Genomic DNA, 15,408 nt, shown 5'->3' on the forward strand with positions numbered 1-15,408 from the left:
GATCGATAGTGTAACACTCCTCGTATCTCGTTATACAAGGTTTTGGTTTTATCAACGTTGAATTCTTTGAAGGTCTAAACCTCGTATGTTAAAGATACGAGCTTTTGGACTTCATTTTTGGTGGTAGGAAGTGACGATGACGCAAGTTACGCGGTTTTCTTTGTTTCAAGATTTTTGCGGGACAGCAAACCAGCATGAGGTTTTGGTGAGAACTTGGTAAGTGTGGTCCATAACCTTACGTTTTTAGCCCCAAGATATGTTTTTCTACTTGATTTCTATCCGATTATAGCTGTGTGTGTTGTAAAGGCGTGGATTATTTAAATATATAATCAGGTTTGACTGAGAATAGGAGTGATGACTTGACCTCTCCCTCTCTCTCTCTCTCTCTCTCTCTCTCTCTCTCTCTCTCTCTCTCTCTCTCTCTCTCTCTCTCTCTCTCTCACAACACACACACACACATACACACACACACACACACACACACACACACAACACACACACACACACACACACACACACACATAACACTTGACGCAAAGCAGAGGTGGGGACAGAAGGTTTGGGGGAAGCCATGGAAGGGGAAGGACTGCTGTGGTTCTAGATACTAGGTGATGGCACTACTATTTCTGACTATAGTCAAGCTACCTTCATAGGATCTGGCACACATTGTTTGATTTATTTTATAGGCAAAGGGATCCAGAAGTGTGGTCTGTCATGAGACACTTGAAGATGATGATAATGTGGTCTGTCGTGAGACACTTAAAGATGATGATTATGTGGTCCGTAATGGGACACTTGAAAATGGTGATTATGTAGTCTGTAATGAGACACTTGAAGATGATGATTATGTGGTCTGTAATGAGACACTTGAAGATGATGATTATGTGGTCCGTAATGAGACACTTGAAGATGATGATTATGTAATCTGTAATGAGACACTTGAAGATGATGATTATGTGGTCTGTCATGAGACACTTGAAGATGATGATTATGTGGTCTGTCATGAGACACTTGAAGATGATGATTATGTGGTCTGTCGTGAGACACTTGAAGATGATGATTATGTAGTCTGTAATGAGACACTTGAAGATGATGATTATGTAGTCTGTAATGAGACACTTGAAGATGATGATAATGTGGTCTGTAACGAGAAACCTGAAGATGATGATTATGTGGTCTGTTGTGAGACACTTGAAGATGATGATCATGTGGTCTGTCATGAGACACTTGAAGATGATGATTATGTGGTCTGTAATGAGACACTTGAAGATGATGAGTATGTGGTCTGTAATGAGACACTTGGAGATAATGATTATGTGGTATGTCATCAGACACTTGAAGATGATGATTATGTGATCTGTAATGAGACACTTGAAGATGAGGATAATGTGGTCTGTCGTGAGACACTTAAAGATGATGATAATGTGGTCTGTCGTGAGACACTTGAAGGTGATGATAATGTGGTCTGTCGTGAGACACTTAAAGATGATGATAATGTGGTCTGTCATGAGACACTTGAAGATGATGATAATGTGGTCTGTCGTGAGACACTTAAAGATGATGATAATGTGGTCTGTCATGAGACACTTAAAGATGATGATAATGTGGTCTGTCGTGAGACACTTAAAGATGATGATAATGTGGTCTGTCATGAGACATTTAAAGATGATGATAATGTGGTCTGTCGTGAGACACTTAAAGATGATGATAATGTGGTCCATCATGAGACACTTAAAGATGATGATAATGTGGTCTGTCGTGAGACACTTAAAGATGATGATAATGTGGTCTGTCGTGAGACACTTAAAGATGATGATAATGTGGTCTGTCATGAGACACTTAAAGATGATGATAATGTGGTCTGTCGTGAGACACTTAAAGATGATGATAATGTGGTCTGTCATGAGACACTTGAAGATGATGATTATGTGGTCTGTCATGAGACACTTGAAGATGATGATTATGTGGTCTGTAACAAGACACTTGAAGATGATGATAATGTGGTCTGTAACGAGACACCTGAAGATGATGATAATGTGGTCTGTAACGAGACACCTGAAGATGATGCAGGCATGAAAACTGAAAAAAAAAAAAATACTGAAAAAAAAATTCGAAGGCGCGTAGCGCCAAGTTTTGCAGACGCATAGCGCCAAGTTTCGCAGGCGCGAAGCGCCAAGACTTCTAGGGGGGTCCGGGGGCATGCCCCCCCGAAATTTTTTTTTTCAAGGGTGCAATTTGGTGCAATCTGGGGCTATCTGAGCCTTAAAATTGGATTCAAACATGGCCCCACAACTATTTTACTATAACTGTGACTAGGGAAAAAAAAAAAAAAAAAAAAAAATTAAAAAAAAAAAAAAAAAAAAGGAAAAATACGGAAATTAAAAAAAAATACGGTTTATTTTTTTCAAAAATACGGAAAATACGGAAAATACGGAGAATTTTCATGCCTGATGATGATAATGTGGTCTGTCATGAGACACCTACAGATGATGATAATGTGGCCTGCGATGATAAATATAAAGGTTTTGAAAACGATGATGATTCTGACAATGTAGGGGGGTTCAGTGATTCAGCTGTTTCTAGTGGTGACTCTTACCGCCCTTCATCAAATTCAGGCACATCAGCAGAGAAAAAATTGGGAGGAGGAGGAGGGGGATGAGGAGGAGAAGGAGGAGGAGGCAAAAAGACCAAGTTGAAAACGAAAACCGCCACAGCCAGACTGCCAAAGAAAAAAGGCAAAAGGTGGCTTTCCCGAACTTCATCATTGGAAGAAACACAAGAACTATAACCTTAGAATGAAAGGGGAGTCCTACCTGACCAGGAAGAAAAGCAGTGACGGCAAAACAACATGGCAAAAAAGAGAGGGGCGAAAGCAAGGTCCACCATGTACGGCAAAGTTTTGTCTGAAGTCAAAGACCAGAACCTGTCATGAAATCACATAGCAAGACATAACAGAGCTTTACACTTCTTGTTGGTCAAAACTTGATTGGGACCAGAAGAAAACCTATATTTGTTCCTTGGTTAGCAAAGAAAGACCACAGGCATCCACAACTGGGAAGAGTCGTCGTAGAGCATTCTATGTGTACCACCTCCGAAACGCAAACGGAGAGAGAAAGCAAGTGTGCAAGGCCATGTTGGTTTGCTAACGCTCAGTACTACAAGACCAAGCTGGCTTGCCATAATTTGACAATGTATGAACTTGCTTCTCGCAGATGTGTCTGCTATTTTTTGGACGAGACTCGAGGTGACGTGTGTTCAGACAATTTTGCTTCCTGCATCTCAGACTACGTGCAGGAAGTCCTTTCCAGCAGAGATAACGTTCGCACTATTATACTCTTTTCTGATGGCTGTTGCTATCGAAACGTAACTCTGTCCAAGGGCGGATCCAGGATCTTAAGGAAGGGGGGGGGGGGGGGGCACACCCAAACTTTTTTGCACAAACGTGAAGGCGCGAAGCGCCTGAATTGAGGGCGCGAAGCGGCCGAACATGCTAGGGGGGTCCGGGGGCATGCCGCCGCCCCCCCGGAATTTCAGTGTTTTTTCAAGGAAGCAAAATGCTGCAATCTAGGGCCACCTGAGCTCAGAAACTGTCATTTAATCATGTCTCTCTCTGACTCTCTCTCTCTCTCTCTCTCTTTTCCCTTGAAGGGGGGGGGGGGGGGCGGGCCCCCTTCGCCCCCCCCCTAAATCCGCCACTGCTGTCAAACTGCCTCCTTCAGCTGGCGATGGACACGGGTGTTGTCATTCAGCAAAAGTATTTGGAGAAAGGCCACACCTGGATGGAGGTGGACATTTGTCACTCTCTCATAGAGTGTAAGCTTCGGCGACGCCAGATATATTGGCCTGCGGACTATCCCGAGGTCTTCACTTCTGCAAGGACTGCCCAACCCTACATCATCAAGAACCTCAACTTCAGTTTCTTTCAAGAGTTTTCAAAGCTTGCTTTCTACAGATGCATTAGATCTGGTACCAGCGTAGGAGACCCCCAAGTCATCGACATCCAAGCGCTGCTGTCCAGCACAGATGGCACCATCAGCTACAAACTGCACCCCACTGATCCATGGAGGCCACTTCTTCCACGCAGACACAACAGAGCCGGAGCAGCTGAAGTTGCGCAGCAGTACTCTGGTCTAAGGAGGATCACAAAGACGAAGTACCAGCACTTGCAGGACTTAAAAGCTGTGATACCAAGAGAATTACTACGCCTTTTATGACGGTCTCTTGCATGCGTACTGACAGTCAGACAATTCACATGCGGGATGCCTGACTAGTGATGAATGGGGTAGAGATTAGGGAGGGGGAGGGAGAATCTGAACTTGTTTCAGTTTTTGTTTCATTATTCAAATATGATTATTTTGATTGAGCGAAGTCCATGCGAAGGAAATATCACTGGATATTATTTAATTTTTGTTTTACACAAGCTCAGACAGAATCACCTTGAACAAATCATTTTGGACGGAGTGTTCTTTGAGTTCAGTCCTATAAATTAGTTTTGAGTTTTAGCAGGATTATTGTGTTGTAAATCACATTTTCATTCCAGTTTAAGAAGTCTTAAAGTGTAAATGAAGTTTTAATTTGATTCTGATTTGTCTTATCTGTTGTGTTGAAAGCCGGAAGCGTCGCTTTTTCATGGATGACTCAACAATGATAATAAACATGCTTTTCGTTTGCAATCCTTGTCAATATTTCTATGGAAACTGCGATATGTTGTGGTCTACTGTGTTCGTCAAAAACCTTGTAACTGCAACTTTTGCACAAAGTGTAGTGTCCAAAACCTCGTATCTGTTCATTTACTCAATTTTCTCAGGGAAAATCAAATGTTCAGCTTGTTAACTCATACTGCCAAATTTCATAATAGTTAAAAGCCACAATGAAGTGAAAACGTCCCTGATTTGGCGGCACCTGATTCTGATTTTCTCGAAACAGCGAAAAATGAGATACGAGGTATTCGTCCTACACCGACGATGTGCTCTTTGATGAGTATTTTCCTTTTCATCTAAGACAAATTGTATTAGTTGTATATATCGTGTTGTGATTTTGATTGAACTTGTAAATTGAACTTGTAAAGCGCTTCGAGCTGTAGAGAAGCGCTATATAAATGTCCATTATTATTATTATTATTATTATAATTATTATTATTATTATTATTAAAAAGCATTTCCTCTTTCTAAATTTTGTTTGTTGGTGTTAGACTTTTCAATGTTAATTGGAGGGTCCAGGGATGACTTCTGCGTTCGTTTATCTGGGGCGCTAATTGTTAATGATCTTCTCGAATGAATGTTGAGTAGCTTAAATGTTATTTCATGAAACAAATTATCACTGCCATAATTAACGCAAACAACGTACAAATCTAGCCATAGATGAACCTAATTTACCTTTACCACTGAACACCCAATCATCAAAAGTTGGTTGCTATAAAATTCCAGTTCTTCTAGCTGAATTATGTTGAACTTAAATTCCAAAACGAATAGACTGCTAACGTTTGAAAATTCAGAATTAAAAAACCCAAGGCATGTTATTTGAACGTTTAACTATTGACAAAACAAAAATCTGTCCACTTAAAAGACAGCTGTGTCGAAGTTCAGTGAACGTGACGCTTTATTTTGTCAATAACTAAACATTCCAATAGCATATTTTTCTTGTATTTTGAACTTACCAATTCTGGGAAGTGTGATGTTGGACAGAGGAATGAGAGTTGGGTTCTCGTTGGTCAGCTCAGATAGAATCTCACACACCCTCAGGAAGCGAGCTCCGACACTGAGGTCCTGATATCAAATCGCAAATTAATTTCTATAAATATCCCGGAAGTAATATAAACACATTATCTAAATTATTAAAACTGAACACTCACACACATACACGCGCGCGCACGCACGCATAATCGCACTTACGCACAAACGCACACACAAACATGATCTTCTTTTCAAACCTCAGTATCCGTAATAGATGAATTCCGAAAAAAACACTCTTTCCAGTGTGTATGGGTTATGAAAGAGTGAATCAGGGATCGCGTTAACGCATGTTTTTTGCGTATTTGACGCGTTTTAAAATACGCCCACGCATTATCCCGGTGTAACACGAAATTTTTACTCCACGAAAATTTTATTCCGGAGTAAATATTATTTCGTATGAAATTCTTACTCCGAGTACACTTTTCGTACGAGAAAAGAACTCCCCAAGGCACGAAAAAATTACTCCCTCCACGAAATTTTTACTCCCCATTTTTTTTACTTCCAGTAAAAATCTCGTACGAAAAAATGGGATGCGGGCGAAGGGATAATGCCAATAAGTGATCTCGCGCGCACGAATGTCGCGCTACCCTCCTTCCACCCCTTCCACCACCAAGACTAACAGGGGACAAGGGAGTAAAAATTTCGTACACCTGGCATGGGAAGTTAAATTGCTCGTGTTGGGGTGAAGTAATTTATTCGTTATTTATTCGTCAGGGGAGTAACATTTTTGTACGACATGTCTTCTCGGAACTCACCTGTCTTGGGGAGTAATTTTCTCGTGCAATGGGGGAGTGCTTTTTTCGTAAAGGGAGTAACTTTTTCGAACGAAATGTTTACTCCAGAGTAAAAATGTCGTGGGAGTAATTTTCTCGTCCTTATCCGTTCGTTATCAAAGCCTTGTATAGGGAACGTCATGGCTTTGAGTTCAAAATGGGGCCGGCCGTGAGCCAAAGTGCAGACGTTGTAGACAGGGCTTGCCGCGAATTCCAGAGCCGATGTGAGCGCCGGAAGCAGGTGAGTGAAATGCGTGCTTTTGACATGATTTAACTGTGTTATAGTGTGACGCAAAATCGGTTCTGCTTTACGCGTTTTTTGGTCGACATTGCGTAAGCCGTACGCAATTTGAAAAATCCTAGCGCGATCCCTGGTGAATGCTCTTGCTTTGTACTCGGACAAACATTGGAGGGGCCAATCACTAGTGAGGGGTGTGTCGGAAACACGTGGACAGGAGCACGTGTGAAGTTATTTGTCAGAGGACAAGCAAGGGCACTCACTCTTTTACAACCCATTCCAACCCGACAGAGTTATTTCCGAAAATCGTCCATTGTAATCTGCTTGGACTAGTTTTTGGTCACAGGTCAATACAAAAACTAAACTTGGCTATTTCTTACCTGTTTTTCAAAGGAATTTGTAGACTTGACCTCCTCCAGAAGAATGTTCATGAAACTGGCCACAGTCTGGAACAGCAAGAAAACAGACTGATTTGTAGAAAGAAGTGCTTTACATTTTGACGTTCCGTCTGAGAACAAACGTGAGAGACAGAGAGAGAGAAAGGGGGAGAAAGAAAGGAAGATAGATAGATAGAGATAGAGATAGATAGATAGATAGAGAGAGAGAGAGAGAGAGAGAGAGAGAGAGAGAGAGAGAGAGAGAGAGAGAGAGAGAGAGAGAGAGAGAGAGAGAGAGAGAGAGAGAGAGAGAGAGAGAGAAAGAGAGAAGAAAAAGTAGGCACAAATAGATAACATGTTTATCGCGAGGGAAGAAGACGGAGAGGTAGGGAGAGACCAGGAAAAGTAAAAAGGAGGAAGAAATCGGACTCATTTATGTGACAAAAAAAGGTAGTGATATCAACATTTCTGGTAAATACAATCGTTAGACAATAATTTGCTTTAAGTCATTGTTTTCACAAAATGTGAGTTTTAAAAGGTGTAAGGTCTAACAGTTCATGTTTCCTTTTTCTTTGAAAACAATTGGTGCCGTTCCACTTTTTAAAACGATATGCTTTTATTGATTATATACTACAGCAGGAACTGCTTACCGTTAATTGTATGCTTAGATTTAAAGAAAAGAGACCTTTGCTATTTAACCCCCCATGTTAAAGCTTGGAATTTAGATTGACTAACATACAGACCTGGGAAGCCTGGTTTGCACTTGGGAGTATTCTCAAGCAAACTTGGGTGTATTTTCAGAAAAAATGAGCGTACTCCACACAGCATTTGGACATCCATGATTCAAACATGTTTCACACGCGGCCGTCGTACCGTTAAATAAGTTCACCAATACATTTAAAACACATGCTTCTTTCAATGTTTACTGACAACAACTTTAATCATGTGTCCAAATACTGGATCAGCTTCGGGATGAGCTTGTGAAGAAAAGTAGTCTAGGAATTTTTGTCGTCGTATTTTTTATCCGCTGACCGTACTGTTCGTATTCTAGACAATCATGCGTACAAAATACGGCGAAATCGTATGGGTTCCGATCCCAGGTATGAACATAACTTCATATATATATCTATATTTGATACTGGGCATGTGAGTGTATGTTAGTGGTTATGTTTGTGCGTGTGTGTGTGATGGGGGGGGGGGGGGGGGGTGGGGGGGGGGGGGTAGCACAGACTGATGTTGAAAGCGATGAAAAGAGGATAACGTTGAGTGCTGTTTAAGAAAATGACCTCCCGTTGAGACTAACGTAAAGGCAAGTTCACAGGGTCACTGGTACACTCAGCCACACACCCACGTAATAAATGGAAAAAATAGCAAGTTGCGTAAGGCGAAATTACTACATTTGATTTAGTCAAGCTGTGGAACTCACAGAATGAAACTGAACGTAGTCCGCCGCTAGTGCAAAAGGCAGTGAAAGTGACGAGCCTGTTTGGCGCGGTAGCGGTTGCGCTGTGCTTCATAACACGCTTTACTGTACCTCTCTAGCTCTTCGTTTTAACTTTCTGAGCGTGTTTTTAATCCAAACATATCATATCTATATGTTTTTGGAATCAGGAACCAACAAGGAATAAGATGAAATAGTTTTTAAAACGATTTCAGAAATTTAATTTTAATCATAATTTTTATATTTTTAATTTTCAGAGCTTGTTTTTAATCCGAATAATTATAACATATTTATATGTTTTTGGAATCAGAACATGATGAAGAATAAAATAAAAGTAATTTTGAATCGTTTTATAAAAAAATAATTTTAATTACAATTTTCAGATTTGTAACGACCAAAGTCATTAATTAATTGTTAAGCCACCAAGCTGAAATGCAATACCGAAGTCCGGCCTTCGTCGAAGATTGCTTTACAAAAATTTCAATCAATTTGATTGAAAAATGAGGGTGTGACAGTGCCGCCTCAACTTTTACAAAAAGCCGGATATGATGTCATCAAAAGTATTTATCGAAAAAAATCAAAAAAAATCCGGGGATATCATTCCCAGGAACTCTCATGTCAAATTTCATAAAGATCGGTCCAGTAGTTTGGTCTGAATCGCTCTACACACACACACACACGCACACACACACACACACACACACACACACACACACACACACACACACACACACACACACACACACACACACACACACACACATACACCACGACCCTCGTCTCGCTTCTCCCTCTATGTTAAAACATTTAGTCAAAACTTGACTAAATGTAAAAAGAGACAAAAGAACCTGAAAGCATGTAATCCCCGACGAAATATTATGGCTGTAATACGCAGCGGTCAAAATAAGAAGAAAAGAAATAACGAGCCTGGTTATGGGAAATTGAGTGCGCTGGAGGCTGATGCAAAGGAGGATCAAAGAGTAACACACAGACACACACAGACACACGTACGCACGCACGCACGCACGCAAGCACACACACACACACACACACACACACACACACACACATAAACACAGATCTATACTAAGAGAACATGAAAAAAATAGAAAGACAACAAAGAGTAAAAACTGAAAGAAAGACTGGATTTTTATGAATTCCTTTAGCCTTCATAAAAACGTTGATAAAGAAGACAAGAAAATATTAAACATAAGAAGCAAATCAAAGGATGTCGCATGTCAGTTCCTATCTCCTATTTTAATTGTGTTCCCTTGTCTTTCTCTTTGGTCTTTCTCCTCGTCCTTATATTTCCGTTTCATTACCACTTGTGTTAATCTTCATTTCCCCCCTTTTTATTCTATTTTCTGCAAAATATATTCAATTTCATCTTATTGAAGCATCTTTTGGGAATGGCAGAAACTTCAGACGCAGATAAAAACGAAGGCAGTTTCTGCAAAGAGAAAAGGAGCGTGAGCGCGAGGAAGAGAGAGAGAGGGGGGGGGGGGGGGGGGGGGGGGGGCAGAGAGAGAGACAGAAATCAAAGGAGAGAGACCGAGGGAGAGTGAGAGAGGGGGGAGGGGAGAGGAGGAGGAGGGGGGAGAGAGAGCGAGAGAGAGAGAGAGAGAGAGAGAGCGAGCGAGAGCGAGAGTGAGAGAGAGAGAGAGACAGAGAGACAGAGACAGAGACAGACAGATAGACAGACAGAGACAGACAGAGACAGGGAGATACAGAGTGGGTCAAAAAACAAGTCTGCCAAAAGTCGGTTAAAACATTGTTGATGTAAACACCACTTTACTTGGAGTTTTGTACCCCCCCCCCCCCCCACCCCCTTTCCCCATGCACTTCCTTTCTCCCATCCCAACCCCTGATACACCCAATCCCTAGGCCCGCTCTTTCCAAGTTCCATTCCAAACTCACAATCAGATTAAAGGAGTTCTCGGCGGGCCTGGCACTTACTTATAGCCCAGTCGCCTCCATCCTTCCCCACTGTTCATGGCTACTCATTTTCACCCAGACTCAATTTTAGATTAAAAGGAGCTTCTCTGCCGGTTTAGCACTTACTTATAGCCCAGTCGCCTCCATCCCTCCCCATTGTTCATGGCTGCTCATTTTCACCCAGACTCACTTTAAGATTAAAAGGAGCTTCTCTGCTGGTTTAGCACTTACTTATAGCCCAGTCGCCTCCATCCCTCCCCATTGTTCATGGCTGCTCATTTTCACCCAGACTCACTTTAAGATTAAAAGGAGCTTCTCTGCTGGTTTAGCACTTACTTATAGCCCAGTCGCCTCCATCCCTCCCCATTGTTCATGGCTGCTCATTTTCACCCAGACTCACTTTAAGATTAAAAGGAGCTTCTCTGCTGGTTTAGCACTTACGTATAGCCCAGTCGCCTCCATCCTTCCCCACTGTCCATGGCTGCTCATTTTCACCCAGACTCACTTGAAGATTAGAAGGAGCTTCTCTGCCGGTTTAGCACTTACTTGTAGCTCCCAGGTATCCATAGCTCCACCCTATCCCCTTCCCTCGTCCCTCTGTACCAGCCCCTGGCCTTACCCAACCTCTTCCCTCGTCCCTCTGTACCAGCCCCTGGCCTTACTCAACCTCTTCCCTCGTCCCTCTGTACCAGCCCCTGGCCTTACCCAACCTCTTCCCTCGTCCCTCTGTACCAGCCCCTGGCCTTACCCAACCTCTTCCCTCGTCCCTCTGTACCAGCCCCTGGCCTTACCCAACCTCTTCCCTCGTCCCTCTGTACCAGCCCCTGGCCTTACCCAACCTCTTCCCTCGTCCCTCTGTACCAGCCCCTGGCCTTACCCAACCTCTTCCCTTGTCCCTCTGTACCAGCCCCTGGCCTTACCCAACCTCTTCCCTCGTCCCTCTGTACCAGCCCCTGGCCTTACCCAACCTCTTCCCTCGTCCCTCTGTACCAGCCCCTGGCCTTACCCAACCTCTTCCCTCGTCCCTCTGTACCATCCCCTGGCCTTACCCAACCTCTTCCATCGTCCCTCTGTACCATCCCCTGGCCTTACCCAACCTCTTCCCTCGTCCCTCTGTACCAGCCCCTGGCCTTACCCAACCTCTTCCCTCGTCCCTCTGTACCAGCCCCTGGCCTTACCCAACCTCTTCCCTCGTCCCTCTACCAGCCCCTGGCCTTACCCAACCTCTTCCCTCGTCCCTCTGTACCAGCCCCTGGCCTTACCCAACCTCTTTCCTCTCCTTTCTACCAACTCACCTCTACGATTAAAGGTTTTGTGTGTGGGTCTGGTACGACGGCCCAAAAGCACATCGCGGCCATGCGAAAAGCATTTTCCTTAGAACGCAGTGGCCTATCTACCTCCACCCACCACACACTTCACTTCCACCCCCCCCCCCTCCTCACTGACACACCACCACCCCCTCTTCCATTTCAAACTCACCTTGAGATTAAAAAAGCTTCTCTGTCATTACCCACAGGCAGGAAGGTCCTCCCCACCCCTCCCCCCCCCCATCCCAACACCACTTCCCCATACTGCAACCTCCCTCCCCCTTGTTTCCCCCGGCTTACCTTGAGATTAAAGGAGCTTCTGTGCGGCTCAGGCACTGACTAAAAACTCAGTGAATCCGACCCCCTTTCACCATCCCCACCACACACCCCTCTCTTTTCACCGTACTGGTATAAAGTAGCTTACGTGTGAATCACTAAGTAAAAGCTAAGTGTCTTCCCTCCATCCTCCACTTCTCGTCATCCTCCCCCCCCCCCCCCCCCCCGCCAACCTCCCTGCACCCAAACTCACCTTTAGATTAAAGGAACTTCTGTCAAGCACTTACTAATAGCTCCTGTTTTCTCTTCCTCCTTCACTTCTCTTCATCCTATATCCCCCCCCCTCCCCCTCCCCCCGCACCTCCCCCAAACTCACCTTGAAATTAAACGAGCTTCTATTCGGGCCAGGCACTAATTTAATGGTCAGTGGCTCCTCCTTCCCTCCTCCCTCCCTTTTTCACAATTCCAACCTCCATCCCACACAAGATTCCCTTCTCCTTTCTTACAAACTCACTTTTGAGATAAAAGGAGGTTCTTTGCGGGTCAGGCACTAATCTAATGCTCAGTGGTTCTCAACCCCCTCTAATCTTACCTCCCTCCCCCTTTCACAATTCCAGCCCCCATTTCATCCATTACTCCCTTCTCCTTTCTTCCAAACTCACTTTTGAGATAAAAGGAGCTTCTTTGCGGTCAGGCACTAATTTATTGCTCAGTGGCTCCCCCTCCCCCTTTACTTTCCCTCCCTGCACCTTCCACAATTCCAACCCCCATCCCACAAATGACTACCTTCTCTTTTTTTTCTTCCAAACTCACCTTGAGATTAAAAGAGCTTCTTTGCGGGTCAGGCGCCACGGCGGGAAAGCGCAGAGTGACGTCAAAGAGGGTGTGGAGGTTGATGGCGAACATGTCCACGTCCCCAGCCAGCGTGCGGTTCCGAGCCTTGCGGAGTAGCTCGTACAGCGAGTCGTAGATGTTGCTCAACCCATCCAGCTGATAGCCAAGCTGACAGCGCTCCAGCTGAGATACAAATAAGGGATTCATCAATGTGGGTTATAGGACCATCACAACGAAAATGGAGCGCTTCAAGGAAAAGTAGACCAGAATGCTTGCTACCTGCAGACGAATGTTCTCTGATGTAGGTTAAGATGTAAAGGTCACGAGGCGTAGCCTTCTTGGAATGGGCAAGCATTTGCTTTGCCGGTGATGATAATTATTCCTTTTTTCTGACGTGTGTGTGCGCGCGCGTGTGTGTTTGTGTGCGTCAGTGTGTGCGTGCGTTCGTGGACGTGCGTGCGTGTGTGTGTAATGTGTGCATACGTATGCATGCAATTGGGGATTAAACGAAATACAGAACGTTGATTCTTGAGCAAATGAACTGACGAACAATCCTTTGCGTCCACCCCCCCCCCCACCCACCCCCCCGCCTCACACTCTCCACCTTGCTGTATTTAACCCACGCTGGTGCTTATCTACACCAAGCTGAATTTCGAACTTTAAGACGCAAACGCTGATTTCAACGCAAAATAAACAACAAAATGGCCTGGAAGAAATAGTGGCTTTAAACCACAACGAAAAGAACTAATCGTGTACCTGTTCGTTCCAGTGGATCAGATGCACGGAGTGGCAGCGAGCGTAATTGGGTGGGCCCCAGTGACACGTCACGTCACACACACAGTCTCTCCGGGCGTAACCTGTTGATAATGAAAAGATATCCCCATGGCAACGTGTGATTTGAATAGTTTACATCCCCTCTGACGGTTCCTATTGCATTTTAACTATGTCGTGTTAGAACGTCAGCTTGTGGAAGTCGTTACTTGAGGCTTTGCCAGACGTGACGTCATTCATCTTTCTTTCTTTCTTTCTTTGGTGTTTAACGTCGTTTTCAACCACGTCATTCATATGCTTGTGAACTCTTACAATATGGAAACAATGAAATGTGTGTGTGTGTGTGTGTGTGTGTGTGTGTGTGTGTGTGTGTGTGTGTGTGTGTGTGTGCGTGTTCGTGTGTGTGCGTGCGTGTACGTTGCTGCGTGCGTGTGTGTACGTTGCTGCGTACGCGCGCGTGTGTGTGTGTGTGTTTGTGTTCGTGTGTGTTTATGTGTGTGTCTGTCCGTGTGTGAAGAAACAACTCACATCGAATGACCCAAAAGAGATGACATTATCAAAATAACAACTACAATAAAGACCCTCCAGCTAAGTACACATCATTCCAAAGCGTAATACACTGGTGCCGCCTACATAAACATCCCTATTCAGAACTGACCGAGAAAGTAATCACTGCTGTCCTAAAGCACCAGACGCAATAACTACTGGCCGCCAACGGCATTGTTCCGCGGAGACATCGATAAAACCCTTTCATGGGTGAGATAGCATTTTCAGATTTTTCATGTCTTCACGGTTAATGGCCTAGGCTACCCAACTATAGAAACTTTTCTAGTATGTGACATTTATTGTCCATCATTTCCTACCCTTTCGTTTAAGGTCAAAGAAGAAGAAATAATTACAGATAATTTTTATTGCGCACGATAAAGATTCCAAATTCACAGCGAAAGTCTTAGGACTTGTAAACACACAAACAAGCATGCAGGAAAAAGAAACAATAGTGGACAGCGCCGTACATTAATGTTGTACTTTGCTTCCCCAAGGGTGAAAGTAGCCTGAATTTCAATTAGGGTAACCACACAGGACTATAAGATCCTATGAAAAAAAAAGATTAAAAAAACCCATAATATTGACAAAAACAACCATTACTGTCAAGGACACGAAACCAATGGAGGTAATTAAGGAGTCACACTGAGATATATGCAGCCACAGACACTGAGAGACTTCAAAGGCCAACAGCCAACGTCCACTGGTATGTGTTCTGTCGTGTGTGCACAACATTCGGTGTCAATGACACTACGCTGTGTAGTTAGCTCTGCGGCCCCTCACTGTTACAAGAGTTGCTTCCCAAAGAACATCACATGTGCGGTTTTCCTTTCACATTACTGTCTTATCCCATTGACATTGTTGGGAAATTCGGGTCGCTTCCTCTCAGGGGAAAGCTAGCAGAACAAGAGTCGCGCTATCCAGGTGTGAGTGTGTGTGTCTAGGTGTAATCAGCCACCTGCACATAATTATGGCCGAATGACCGAGGTCATTTACGTGCCACTGTGGTGCCACGGGGTAGGGACGTGGATACCATCTCTGAGTCTGCATTTACAGTTGACCCGTGTCCGTCCCGGCCTGGATTCGAACCCGTGATCAAACGATCATAAGTCTAGTGCTCTACCAACTAAGCTACCGGGCTTTAACAGAGATACAGAAACAGACATGAACGAGGGATTAAT

The 15,408-nt window shown here is 44.0% G+C and overlaps 1 protein-coding gene across 1 annotated transcript in view; it reads right to left on the bottom strand.

Moving 5' to 3' along the window:
• The window catches only part of LOC138967428 (uncharacterized), a gene marked incomplete at its 3' end in the record, with an annotated part of 112,139 nt that overhangs the window by 12,463 nt on the left and 84,268 nt on the right, over positions 1-15,408 (bottom strand). Inside the window, 4 exon segments of the mRNA XM_070339978.1 lie at positions 5,657-5,765; positions 7,124-7,189; positions 12,893-13,096; positions 13,670-13,770. Of these exon segments, the coding sequence (XP_070196079.1) occupies positions 5,657-5,765; positions 7,124-7,189; positions 12,893-13,096; positions 13,670-13,770 (480 nt within the window).

Source organism: Littorina saxatilis, linkage group LG5, assembly GCF_037325665.1.
Source record: "Littorina saxatilis isolate snail1 linkage group LG5, US_GU_Lsax_2.0, whole genome shotgun sequence".
In the NCBI taxonomy this organism is placed as follows: domain Eukaryota; kingdom Metazoa; phylum Mollusca; class Gastropoda; order Littorinimorpha; family Littorinidae; genus Littorina; species Littorina saxatilis.